At 43.8% G+C, this 12,473-nt stretch overlaps 1 protein-coding gene across 1 annotated transcript in view; it reads right to left on the bottom strand.

Annotated features, from left to right (window-relative positions):
- Nucleotides 1-9,495: 9,495 nt before the first annotated feature.
- The window catches only part of kcnh7 (potassium channel, voltage gated eag related subfamily H, member 7), a 39,644-nt gene continuing 36,666 nt past the window's right edge, over nucleotides 9,496-12,473 (bottom strand). Inside the window, exon 10 of the mRNA XM_053417184.1 lies at nucleotides 9,496-9,501. Coding sequence (XP_053273159.1) covers nucleotides 9,496-9,501 — 6 coding nt within the window. The remainder of the gene's footprint in view (nucleotides 9,502-12,473) is intronic.

Below are 12,473 nucleotides of genomic sequence, written 5' to 3'. Positions count from 1 at the left end.
CAAATCCCATGAAAGTTCAGAAGAAGAGTCTTCAGGTGCCGGACGTGTTGACTTTAGCAACTTTTGTTCTACATGTGTGCTCGAGAAAGAAAAAGAAAGGACCCCGCGCTCTGCTGCAGACATTTGTGTTGTCCTGTGAAAGTAAAGCTTTCTCTCAGTTCCCTCCATTAGCTCAGAGCATTTATTTGATTCTCTCCCATCTGACAGACCTCCATGTTTCCACTAGGGTTCAGGAAGGCGCAGGTTTTGCGGTGGGGCGACAAAATGAAGCCCGGACTTGTTCCGGTGCCGGGGGTTTCACCGTGCCCCTGTTTCAAACTGTCGAATAAACTCAGAGGGAGAAGTTGATGTGGAAACTATAGAAATGATAATAAAATCAATGTGCAACATCAGTCGTCAAGTCGAGCTAAATCCAAGCGTTAGTCTGAAGTCTGGCTTGCTACATCGAGAGGCTGTGCATTGCATTCATCGTCTTCCCATCAGCACTTGAACTCACATCAGGGTTTTTTTTAAAAGAGCAAATCAGTTACATAGAAAAATAATGGCAAATTAAAGACTTTGATATAGAAAAATAGGTCCTAAACTATCTGGAAATCTGTGTGTGTGCAGTTATGGGCTGAACCCGACACATGAACACACACAGCTGATTGAGACCCTTTGAAAACATAGTCAAGTGCAGTCTCCATGCAGTACATGAGCGCTTGTTGGAATCTGTTAAAAAACTAAAATGACTAATTGGTTTAACTCATGCAGTTCATGGTTGGATACATTTACATCTGTGAAGGTGGAGGAGCAGGTTTCTACTGCGTTGGGTTCATATGGTTAAAGGCTAATAAAGCTAAGGCTATTGAAGGCTGAACTTGTGTGTTCATTCGGATGATGCTCTGTGCTGATGATGCTCTATTTAGGAAATTGTACTTGTTCAAGAAGATAATGGAAGACCTAAAGCATGCAACCAAAAGGTGTCGTGGAGGACGGTCAGAGTTTCTCTCCAGCAGTTTAAATATGTTACATACATATAAGGACATTCATGTCGAGGCAGGTTGGGGATGATAATGATTTGACTTCATTAGAAATATTGTTGTGGTTGATGAGCTACTGATTACTACTCTGCAGGTGCTAGTATCTCATCTATAATATATTTACTTTGAAGAGTCTTTTATTTTAACGGTTGCTTTATTCAGATCAGTTCCTTACATTCAGAAGATGCAGGAGAAAGTTAGTTTTCTTCATTTCGATCTCCAAACTGCCTCGACGTTAGTGCCCATAAAAAGATTTACTGCAACATGCTTACATTGATATGACACAGGCAGCTCTGTGGTAATTTGTGTGTTGAACTTCAAGCATTCGTGTCTTGAACATTTACAGTGAACCTCCGCTCGCTGAATTCACACACACGCACACACACACGTAGTTTGATAGTCGATATAAATTAAATCAAACACAAAGAGCTGCTCTTTTTCTTGGATCAGGTCGTAGAAAAACGAGTTTGAAAGTGTATTAAACTCTAGAAACACACCCGAGCTCAGTGTGTTTCCCTGAACTGGTTCTTCATTATTGCAAGGGGAGATAAAAGTCTTTTTGTGCTGTGCCCTGTCCACGCAGCCTCTATGCACATTTATTATTATTATTACACTGTGTTCGTGAGTTGTCCGCTGAAAGCCAAAGAGTGATTTCCATGTGTTGTGGCAATGTGGTGTACGGTAGGCACGCTAGATATGCACACTGATCTCTTTGTGAGTTTGTAACTGTGTCAATTGTTTGGAGCTGCTGAGAAAACAAGATGAACCTTGAAGCTGGAGTATAGATCGCCTCAGGAGGAGTTTCAAGTAGCTTTTGTCCTCTGTGAAGAGGGACGAGTCGTAGAAAAATGAGACTTGAGGGCTACAGTGGTGTGTGAGCATGCCAGGGACACACCTGATCGCCCGGTGGGTCGAAGCGTGTGTGAGGAACATGCAACAGAAAAGAAAAGAAAACATGAGGAACTGAAACATGCATGTAAAAAGCACATTAGGTGCCTTGTGTTGCTGGCTGTGTTCTATTGGAAGTATGTACAAAGCAGATGATGACTTTACATAATGCTAATAATATAGTGTATAAATACCTCTGTATAAATGGACTTTATACATCTAAATCAGAGAATAGGAAGGAGCATTAGGCCTGGGAGTGTTTCCGAAAAGGAATGGAAGAAAGTCAACAGTTTGTTTTCCTTTGCATATTCAGTCTCTTTCTTAGACCCTGAGTCGAGCTTGATAGAAGACCTTCCGTCAGTGTCGAGAGGTCGGGGGCCGAGGCCTACTTTCCTGGAAGCCCCGGGTCAGAAACTGGCCTGTGGAGTCCCAACATTCCTGAGCTGCTGGGGACGTCTGGTAAAGAGGCTTGTCGGCCTGCCGGAAGCCGCGGTGGCTCTTGATGGTGTTGGTGGCGTTGCTCTAGAGAGGGTGTGTCATTTTTCTTGTGTTTCTGCTCCGAGTCTATGTCGCTGTCGAGCAGGCCACCAAAGTTCTCATCTGGAAGAGTCTCTGTGTGCAGGAGGACCGGGGAGGATTCTTTGGATCGGTTCTGGGTTACCTCTGGGCCGGGGCTCTGTGGGAGGCAGAGGGCAGAGACGCTTCACACGTGTTCAGACAGCTACTAAACAAAGGATTGTGTGAGATGTCTTTCTGATCAAAGACATGTGCAGCATAAAATTAAGTTTGAACCCTGTATCTGTATCTACATTGAAAACATTTCCAGTATTCCTCTGCACAACAGACTTAAAATTAGCTTAATACCTTTAAATCCTATATAATTCAAGAAGACAGATGTTGCTTTAGAACTCATGAAACACTTTGTCTGCAGTGTAAAGTTTCTCCTCCCCTCTCGTCTGGTACCTGTGGCAGAGGCGGAGCAGGGCCGAGGCTCAGCTCTGTCGGGATGGAACACAGCGGCTGGACCCTGACAGCTGGTCTCTGGTACTCTGGGCTGGAGGTGACGGTGCTGTAGGCTGGAGGCCCGGCCGTGGTTTGTCTCTGGAGGAGATGCAGGATGGCTTGGATGTCTGCAGTCATCTGGGACTCCAGCCTGATGGACAGAAAGACGACAACACCACAACACGAGTTATTGCTCTGCAGCTGTATGCCTCCGCCAACCACTGCAATTTACATCTCCATATATTTTTTCTCCAGAATCACAAGAGGACACAATGACCTTTAACCTTTGACCACTGGATTCTTATCAGTTGATCTTTAGGTCCAAGTGAACATTAAAACCATATTTGACAGACAACCTGAAAAACACAATGCCTCTGGCCACTGGGGGCCGCCAACGTGGAGGTATAAAAAGTGAACATAAAAATATTTTGAAGAAAGTTTCTTTAATTTGACATTGATGACGAATTAAAATGGAAGTCTTAATGGAACTTTAATGTGATATTAAAAAGCCCAAGTTCGATAAATATACTTAGTGGTTTCATGCCTGAAGATCAAGTACAATATATATGTATAAAATATAAGATATTATAATATGTAGAATGACTTTGCATCATCCTACTTATGATTTAATGCTTAATTAATGTGTTATTTAATTCTATTTATAGAAACATCTTCAACTGACAAATCTTAGATATAATTAATAATAACATATACAAACTCCTCACCTTTGGTATATTCCAAAAATATATTTAGAGAAGAAGCTTCTAAGAAGGAATCAGCAGGTGTCTGACCAAGTAGCTCAGTCTGTTGGAGCAGGACTTTTTTTTACCAGTTTTAAAACGACATGCTAACCTATGACCTTTTTAACCAATCCCCAACTGACTTTGCATGGGAGATCCCCAACCAGCGTTCAATGGTAGTGTTAAATGAGTCAAATGTTCTCTGAGAGCTCATTCTGTTCTCCATTCATACAGGGATGAGGGTTCAAGTCTCACAAAGCCCGACCAAATTTCAACACTTTTACCCAATGCAAACAGTCAAAGTTTCTAAGAAAGATTAAGCGGTTGTCCGAGCCAATGACTCAAATGGTTAGACGCAAGACTCATAGATCCTTGGACTTGGGTTCAATTCTTGCATCGGCCAAGCAATTTTCAATGCCCAAACCCAACGCAAATAGTCATAGGTTCGAAGAAAGCAAAGTCAATCGTCCAGCTGAATGGCTCAAGTGGTTAAAGCCTGCGTCTTAGACCCTGGGACTCGGGTTCTAGTATTTATTTGCTGCAGTAAATTTAGCAAAGTTAAAAGTTAAAAACGCCAGGAGAGTGCCAATGATGCTTTGTGTGCGGCTATGGAGCCATCCGGCCAGTCCAGGAGAGGCTGGTTCGAACCCTGCCCGAGTATCTGGTTGACGATATGGGGTTAGAGGAGGTAGTGGGTCACAGTGGGAGGAAGTCTTGGTTCTTGGTTTAAAAACCGCTGAGTTAAGCTTTAAGTTCTCTTGTGAAAATGCACTATTCATATAGAACATCCGTTAAAATAAAAACAATCATCCTCCTGTGGTGTAGAGGAAAGCCTACAGGTCTTGATAGCAGAAGGTTCTTGGCTCAAAACCTGTTGAGTTTAGTTTAAAGATCTCTTGTGAAAATTGTACTCTACATGTAGAACATCCGTTAAAGTTATACCATTGTTCTTCTGTAGTGTGGAGGTAATGCTAAAGGTCTCTGGACCAGAAGGTTCTTGGTTCAAATCTGACCTTAGATAGTTTTTCATTCTCACATACTCCATGCAAATTAAAAAAAACACTTAACTAATCTTCAAGGAAAGCAAAGACAATTGTATGGCTCAAATGGTTAGAAGCCTGCCTCATAGACCCTGGAACCCCGGTTCAAGTCTTTCAGTTATAGGATGTACTGATACATCTGTGAATGTGGGTTCAATATTTATCTGCTTCAGTAAATTTATCAAAATTAACATACCAATTGTAATGTTAAAACCGCCAGGAGAGAAATTCTGAGTGCCGATGATGCTCGGTGGCGTGAGGGCTTTGTGTGCCGGCTATGGAGCCGGCCGGCCAGTCCAGGAGAGGCTTGTTCAAACCTTGCCCGAGTATCTGGTGCACGACATATCACTAGGGGAGGCAGTTGGTCACAGTGGGAGGATGTAGTATACAGAGTAGGAGGATGTGAGAGTGGAGGAGGAGTTCATAGTCAGAGTGGGAAGAGTTTTTGGAGGGAGGAGGTGGTAGTCAGAGTGGGAGGTGTGGTAGAGTAGTCAGAGAGGTGGCAGTCAGAGTGGGTGGCGTGGGAGGAGGTGGTAGAGTAGTCAGAGAGGTGGGAGGAGGTGGTAGAGTAGTCAGAAAGGTGGGAGGCGTGGTAGGAGGAGGTGGTAGAGTAGTCAGAGAGGTGGCAGGAGGTGGTAGAGTAGTCAGAGAGGTGGGAGGCGTGGGAGGAGGAGGTGGTAGAGTAGTCAGAGAGGTGGGAGGAGGTGGTAGAGTAGTCAGAGAGGTGGGAGGCGTGGTAGGAGGAGGTGGTAGACTAGTCAGAGAGGTGGGAGGAGGTGGTAGAGTAGTCAGATAGTGTGTGTGTCTGAACACACACTCTATGAACTACAGGATGAGATCAGGGAGGAGGTTAGAGAAGGAGAGGGCGCCAGAGTAGAGTAGTAAGACAGTGATATGTTTTTTGTAATCTTTGTAAAAAAAAAATCACTATGACTAATCTTTTACCTACTACGCTGACTAAAATCTCCTCCCACTGTGACTATGAACTCCTCCCCCCACTCTGACCCAATACCTCCTCTAACCCCATATCGTGAACCAGTTACTCGGGCAGAATTTGAACCAGCCTCTCCTGGACTGGCCGGCCGGCGCCATAGCCCGCACATTAAGCCCTCACGCCACCGAGCATCATTCGCTCTCGTATATTCTCTCCTGGCGGTTTTAACTTTACACTTGGAATGTTAATCTTGCTAAATTTACTGCAGCACATAAATATTGAGCTCACATTCTCAGATGTATCAGTACATCCTCTAACTGAGCTTCTTGCAAGACTTGAACCCAGGTCAAAGGATCTATGAGGCAAGCTTCTAACCATCTTAGCCATTCAGCTGGACAATTGACTTTGCTTTCTTAGAACCTATGACTATTTGCGTTGGGTTTGGGCATTGAAAATTGGCTTGGCCGATGCAAGAATTGGACCCATGTCCCACAATCTACGGGTCAACCTTCTAACTGTCTGAGCCACCTCATCAGACAACTGCTTGAAGCTTCTTGAACCTTTGTCTATATGTGTTGGGTTTGGGCATTGAAAATTGCTTGGCCGATGCAAGAATTGAACCAAAGTCCCACAAGCTACGGAGAATGGAAAACTGTCTCTTATCATATTTGAACTAGGAACCTTCTGGTCCAAAGACATTTAGTATCACCTCAACATGACAGAAGGACAATGGATGAACTTTAACAGATGTTCTATACTTAGAGTACAATTTTCACAAGAAATCTTACAGCGAAACTTAACGGGTTTTGAACCAAGAACCTTCTGCTATCAAGACCTGTAGCCTTACCTCTACACCACAAGAGATAATGGTTTTGTTTTAACAAACGTTCTATATGAATAGTGCATTTTCACAAGAGAACATAAAGCTAAAGTCAATGGGTTTTGAACCAAGAACCTTCTGCTATCAATACCTGTTGCCTTTCCTCTACCCTACAGGAGAATGATGGCAAAATTTAAACGGTTAGTATGTGGTTTTAAGACTGGTTTTAAGACTGGTAAAGACATATACAACGTCCGTTAAACGTATACCATTGTCCTTCTGTAGCGTGGAGGAAAGGCTACAGGTCTTGAGAGCAGAATGTTCTAGGTTCAAAACCTGCAGCTATTAGCTTTAAGTTCTCTTGTGAAAATGCACTATACTTATAGAACATCCATTAAAATGATTCCATTGTCCATCTGTAGTGTTCTTTGTTCAAATCTGACCAGAGACAATTTACATTCTCCCATTCAAATCCATTCTGGGGCAATTTTGTATTGTTAACATATTACAAATGAACAAAACAAATTTATGATGATCATTATTATCTATATCTATAGATATTTTGGTATTTATGATGGTAAATTATATATATTATGAGTTTGGTAGGGCTGGGAGATAAAACACTATCAATGCAATGTGTAGACTTAAGTGACATCTAGTGGTGAAGTTGCATGGGGGAGGAATTTGTATATGTTGTTAGTAATTATATCTAATATTTGAATGAGTGATTTGTCAGTTTGAAGATGTTTTTGCAAATAAAATTTAAACTTTCTTAGAGGTTTGTTATTGTGGTCTTAGTGTATCCATCATCCATCTGAGACAGATATAACTATATACTATATATATATATGTACATATATATATATAGAACTGCAGGGACTAAAATGTGCACACCTGCACCGTGTCATCATAGAATGCAGCGGGTTACATCATGGCCCAAAGTGTCTGAGATGGTGAATCACCTCTTCTCTCTGCACTCTGATCAGCGGAAAGGAAACCGAGGGAGCGGGGACTCTCCGTCCAGCAGGGGAATGCCTCCTTGTTGCTTTGCCAGGTGCCTGATTTTGCTCTTTGCTGTAAAGGGAAAGTGTGCAGCTGCCATGCCTGCTGCTGCTGCTTCAGAGGAATGGTGGCCGGCAGTGAGGAGGCTCCCTGGAGATGGTGCAGAATCCTGAAGACCCCTGGTCAGCTGAATACCTCTTCATCTCACACCACTATATTGACATTTATTTAAAACTCTACACCACCTTTGCTCCAAAACTCTGCAACTTCACTATGACGTCCAACCTCACAAGATGACCTCAAGACTCTTTGTGCATCTTGTGGCTGCGTGCTATAAATGCCCACCCGCTGACCACACACACACACTCTGTGTAAATTTCCAGCCAATTATAGCCAAAAATCACAAGGGATTGCACGGCGAGCTGTGAAAGATGACTTTGTTGCGGTGAAGTAAAATAATAAGCCTATCATGGGAAACGGAGCCAAACACCATCCTGGAGGTGCAGCTTGTTATCTAAAGGTCAAGAGCCCCAGCGCTAAGAGAACACACTTTGTGCTTCAGACATCAGATCCGACCCTAAATATATATTCGTTTGATATCCAAATTATTTGTGGTTTAACCTCACACTCAAATAAAGTTCATGAGTCATGATTTCAAGTTAAAAGGCTGTTATTATGCCACACATTATTCTCCCAGGCGCCTTCATTACCCACAATGCAAACTAACTACAGGAAGTTCAGTTTGGACATTCAGGTGTGTGATAACTGTGGCGACTGTAGCCTCAGGTGGAAACGAAGAGGACGCTACAGACTCGTCTTCACCCCCCCGCCCGTGATTCAAGAGAAATCCCTGGAGGACATTTATATGACGTCACTCAGCTCCCTCTGGAGACACTGAGCGCTTTATGCAACTGTTTGTCATATGCACCAGCGCTTGTAAACAAACACTTTGATGTGTACAGTCGCTGGAGTTCCCCTTTAAAAAGGAGTGAATACCGACATTGAAAGTGCCACATGATTTTCATCATGTCCATTAAAACCACAATATAATGGGATCTAAGATAAAAAAGAGGATTATATAAACAAGGGCACAGATCACCAGCTCCTCTGTCTTTACAGTTAGAGAGTAAATATCAGCCTCTTTGACCTTCAACCACCAAACTCTAACCAGATCATCCGTGAGTGAGCATTTGCTGCAAATTTTAAGAAATTCCCTCAAAACATTCTTGAGATATGACGTTTAAAACAATGGACAGACGGACACATGGATGGACAACCCAAAAACATAATAAACTTTGGCCACTGGGTGTCGCCAGCGCAAAGGCATTAAAGTCTCCTAATGACCAACAGTGACCAACGTCCACACCCCACCTGTTGAGATGCTGCTGCAGCTGGTCCAGCCGTTGCTCCACCTCCCCGTAGGTGAGGTCTGTGTCGCTGTCGTCCTCCCCGGCTGGCGTCTCCTGACACTGGGCGGGCTCCTCGGCTTTCTCTCTGGGACGCTGACGCACCCACTCATCTGCATCTGGTGGGAGAGATGTGAACGCACACGTAAACACACACGGGGAAAATTATCTGTGTTGTTATAGCTTTGTGTCATCTTATCATTCAACTTTCCTGAGCTCTGATCCCCTCACAGAGGAAAACACACATCTGACCCCCGGTGACTGTTGCACCATGGCAGAAATCCTCTTATAGCTGCAGCAGCTGAATTATGGGATATCGGTAACAAATCTACATGCTCACACACTTTCCCCACCTACCATCGCTCCCAGTTAAAATGCCATCCTGCAGTAAAGCTATTGTCGTGTTGCTACATGCGGGAGCCTTCTTCACACTGGATGGTTTTATGAGGATTTACAGTCGTATGGGTTCAAGCTGTAAACACAAAGCGGTGTGTGCTCACATGCTGGAAGCTGGATGTGAGATTTCCTGCGAGTGATGCAGCTCTTTGTATGGAAGCTGCTCAGTGGACTCGCTGGGATCTGCGGGAGCATTTCATAACTCTGATTTCATAACTTGCTCCCTGTGAACGGTGAACGGACAATTAAACCTCAGCACTCATATTTCCTGAAAAGATCTCCTGTGACCTCACTCACCAGATAACACACCACAACATGATTTTACCAAATGTTTCCTGTAAAACGTTTTTTTTGGTCGTGACCTACGATCAAACGTGCGGTGACCCCCGAGCTGTTTGCTGGATATAATCCTCTTACCTTTTATTACTGAGTGGGTTTTAGGTTTCACCCTAATGACACATAATCCTTGTTTGGATTTTTAATAGGTGTGACGTTCCTCCTCTGGTGCTAAGGGGTGTTTTCTAAATTAAATTCTGAGCCAATTACCATTCTGGTACAAGTTTAGAGGACAAGCTGAATTTATGTGCTTTTAAAAAAGACAGTATAATAATAGAGATTTCATTTTTCCTTGATACCTGATACCAATTCTGATACCTGGGCTGATCGCGGACCGAGTGCATTTAAAAAATAACAACTTATATAAAATTCCAATACTGCTATCGTAATTGGAACATCCCGATAAAATTAATTATAAGTGAAATTTAAACATCCTGAACGTCTTATTTGCTTTCTTCTGTAGAATCAGTTGTTTCCTTGACAAAAATATATGCTCAGGAGGAAGAAAAGACGTTTCAAGCAGCTTATTTTTCAAAAGACAAAAATAAATCCCTCATTATTAAACACAAAACAATGGCGGAACAAATTAGGTGGATGTTTCCATCATCACCTTTATAGCCCTGGTCCTGTGTGTTGTCTCCAGCCGGTGCATCCGGAGCGTTGCTCAGCCCGAAGCCCAGGGAGTGGTCCCTGACTACAGGGTAGCCCAGCACACCAGAACACAACGGCCTCTGCTCCTCTTCCTCCTCTCTGCCTTCCTCTTCCTCCTCCTCCTCCTCCTCCTGCTCCTCAGCCTCTTCGGCAGACTCCCTCTTCTCCTCGGCTGCTGAGGAGGCGTAGCTCTGCTTCCCCTGCTTGGCGTCGCAGTAGGTGGCCACCGGCTCCTTGCTGTGGGAGCCTACAGGGAGAAACGGTAATCAGGAAATCTGCTGAGGGAACACCGGCTTCTTTGCCGACTTCCTCTGGGGAGGCCCGCGTTGTCTCATTATCTGTGACAACACGTAGCGAGTGTTTCGCCTCGGGGGGTGAGGCGAGGACAAACATGTTATGTCACTGACGGTCCCTTTAAATCATCCACAATAAACGAATAGCTCATTTGGCTCAATTCTACGTCCTCACACCTGCTACGCACGTTCTCCATCCTCACTTGTGTTAAATCGGGAGATGGCGATACTGTATTCAGATGGCCTGTAACCATGGCGACCTATTAGATCAGCCTGAGCTGCAGCCGGAATGCGGCGAGCTGCTGAGTGGCCGAGGCCCGGCCTCCACGTCCCGGCTCTCCTGGCTGATCCCAGTCAAACACAGAGCGTACTGTCATCCCAGTGCTGAGGGCAGGGACGCTACTGTGTTTATCTGAGGAGAGAGATATTTATAACTCCATCACTCGGCTCCATTGTGTGATAGAATATCAGGGTTTATTGGGAAGAGACCATCTGGAATGAGCCTAAAAACTGCACCAAGAGTAATCTTTTTCATGGAATGTCCCCTTATGAGACCACATTTAAATTCACCAGATCTGGATTTTTTATCTGGATCTGCAGCAATTTGCACACGATCATAAATATCAGTCTCCATTTCACAGCTTAGCCACGTTTTGTGGGAATCTGTTGAGGTGTTTTTGTGTAATCTTGCTTAAACAGTTGACGTTATTTCTATCCTTAAATGCAAATAGCTAAAAAAAATTATAATGAAATAATTACATTACCATCTTACTGTCAGAAGAACATATTCACATTTAAAAAAGCCTGTCTCCAATTAGCATGAAGTCATGACCCAACGTCTTTGCACAGATATAAATTGGAATCACTTTTCTACTGAAGGTTTAAAGGGGCCGAGATGTTATGACACACGCGTGCAGGATTTTAATTGTAAAAGCACTTTCTGATTTAAAAGCACTTGGTGATGTCTGACCTGTGGACGACTTCCTTTTGTAGGACGCTTGTCTGCCACACTTCATTTCATCCATGTTGGACTCAGCTGCTTGTGGGTGTGATGTCTGTAAAAAAAGAGAATATATAATTAAAGCATCTTAATATAGGTCATAAATGCAGCCTCCTCCATGTGCAGATGTTTCACTGAATTTAGCAAGAATAAGATGAGTAGTGGCTGCTTGCAGTAAGAAAGAGTTTTCCATTCTTAAACTACAGGTTATAAACGACTTCCTCTCTTGTCGGTGCATCAAGTTTCTCCTCTTTTTCGATGTAATCCTATTCGAACCATCTTGTGTCTCCCTCTCCTCTTTCCAATCGTCTGAATGATTAACAAAAGGCTAAGTTCCCATCCCGCTCTCCTTTAAAATATAAATAAAATAACTGTCACAGGCCTTGCACATGTTTCCACTGCACTCAGTTGATCAGAATTACAGCCTGAATCATCCCGTCTGTAACGTCCACATTCAAAATGTCTCAATTAGCCTGGTGCTTTTATTCCCACAACCACAGATACACTGAGGCACTGAGGAGAATTAATAACAAAATTACTGCTCTAACTTAAATGGCAGAAGTACTGCATAAAAGCCTTGAATCCATTTCACTGCCTCCGTCATCGCAGTATCTTGGGGACCGGGATCTGTGCCAGGACCTGTGGGGTAATTACCTTGGTGGTTTCGTCCCGGAGGTCAAAGGTCAGCTCAAGGTTAGTGAGGAAGTGGTCGGCGAACTCCGGGTACATGTCCAGCACCTCGAGGATCTCCTCCCTCTGGATGGTGTGGAGGTCGCAGTAGCTCAGCGCCCGCACGTCGGCGCAGGATTTCCCCGGCTTGGCGAACAGGTGGATCATCTCGCCGAAGATATCGTTCTTACCTGCAGAGGGAGCACAGGTTCAGTGTGGGGAAGAAAAGAGGCTACAGGGCGTTACATTCACAGTTTGTGGGGTATCTGCTTGA

This window comes from Pleuronectes platessa, chromosome 24, assembly GCF_947347685.1.
Source record: "Pleuronectes platessa chromosome 24, fPlePla1.1, whole genome shotgun sequence".
Taxonomy (NCBI): Eukaryota; Metazoa; Chordata; class Actinopteri; order Pleuronectiformes; family Pleuronectidae; genus Pleuronectes; species Pleuronectes platessa.
Note: the sequence above shows the minus strand (reverse complement) of the source record. Positions and strands in the feature narration are given on the sequence as shown.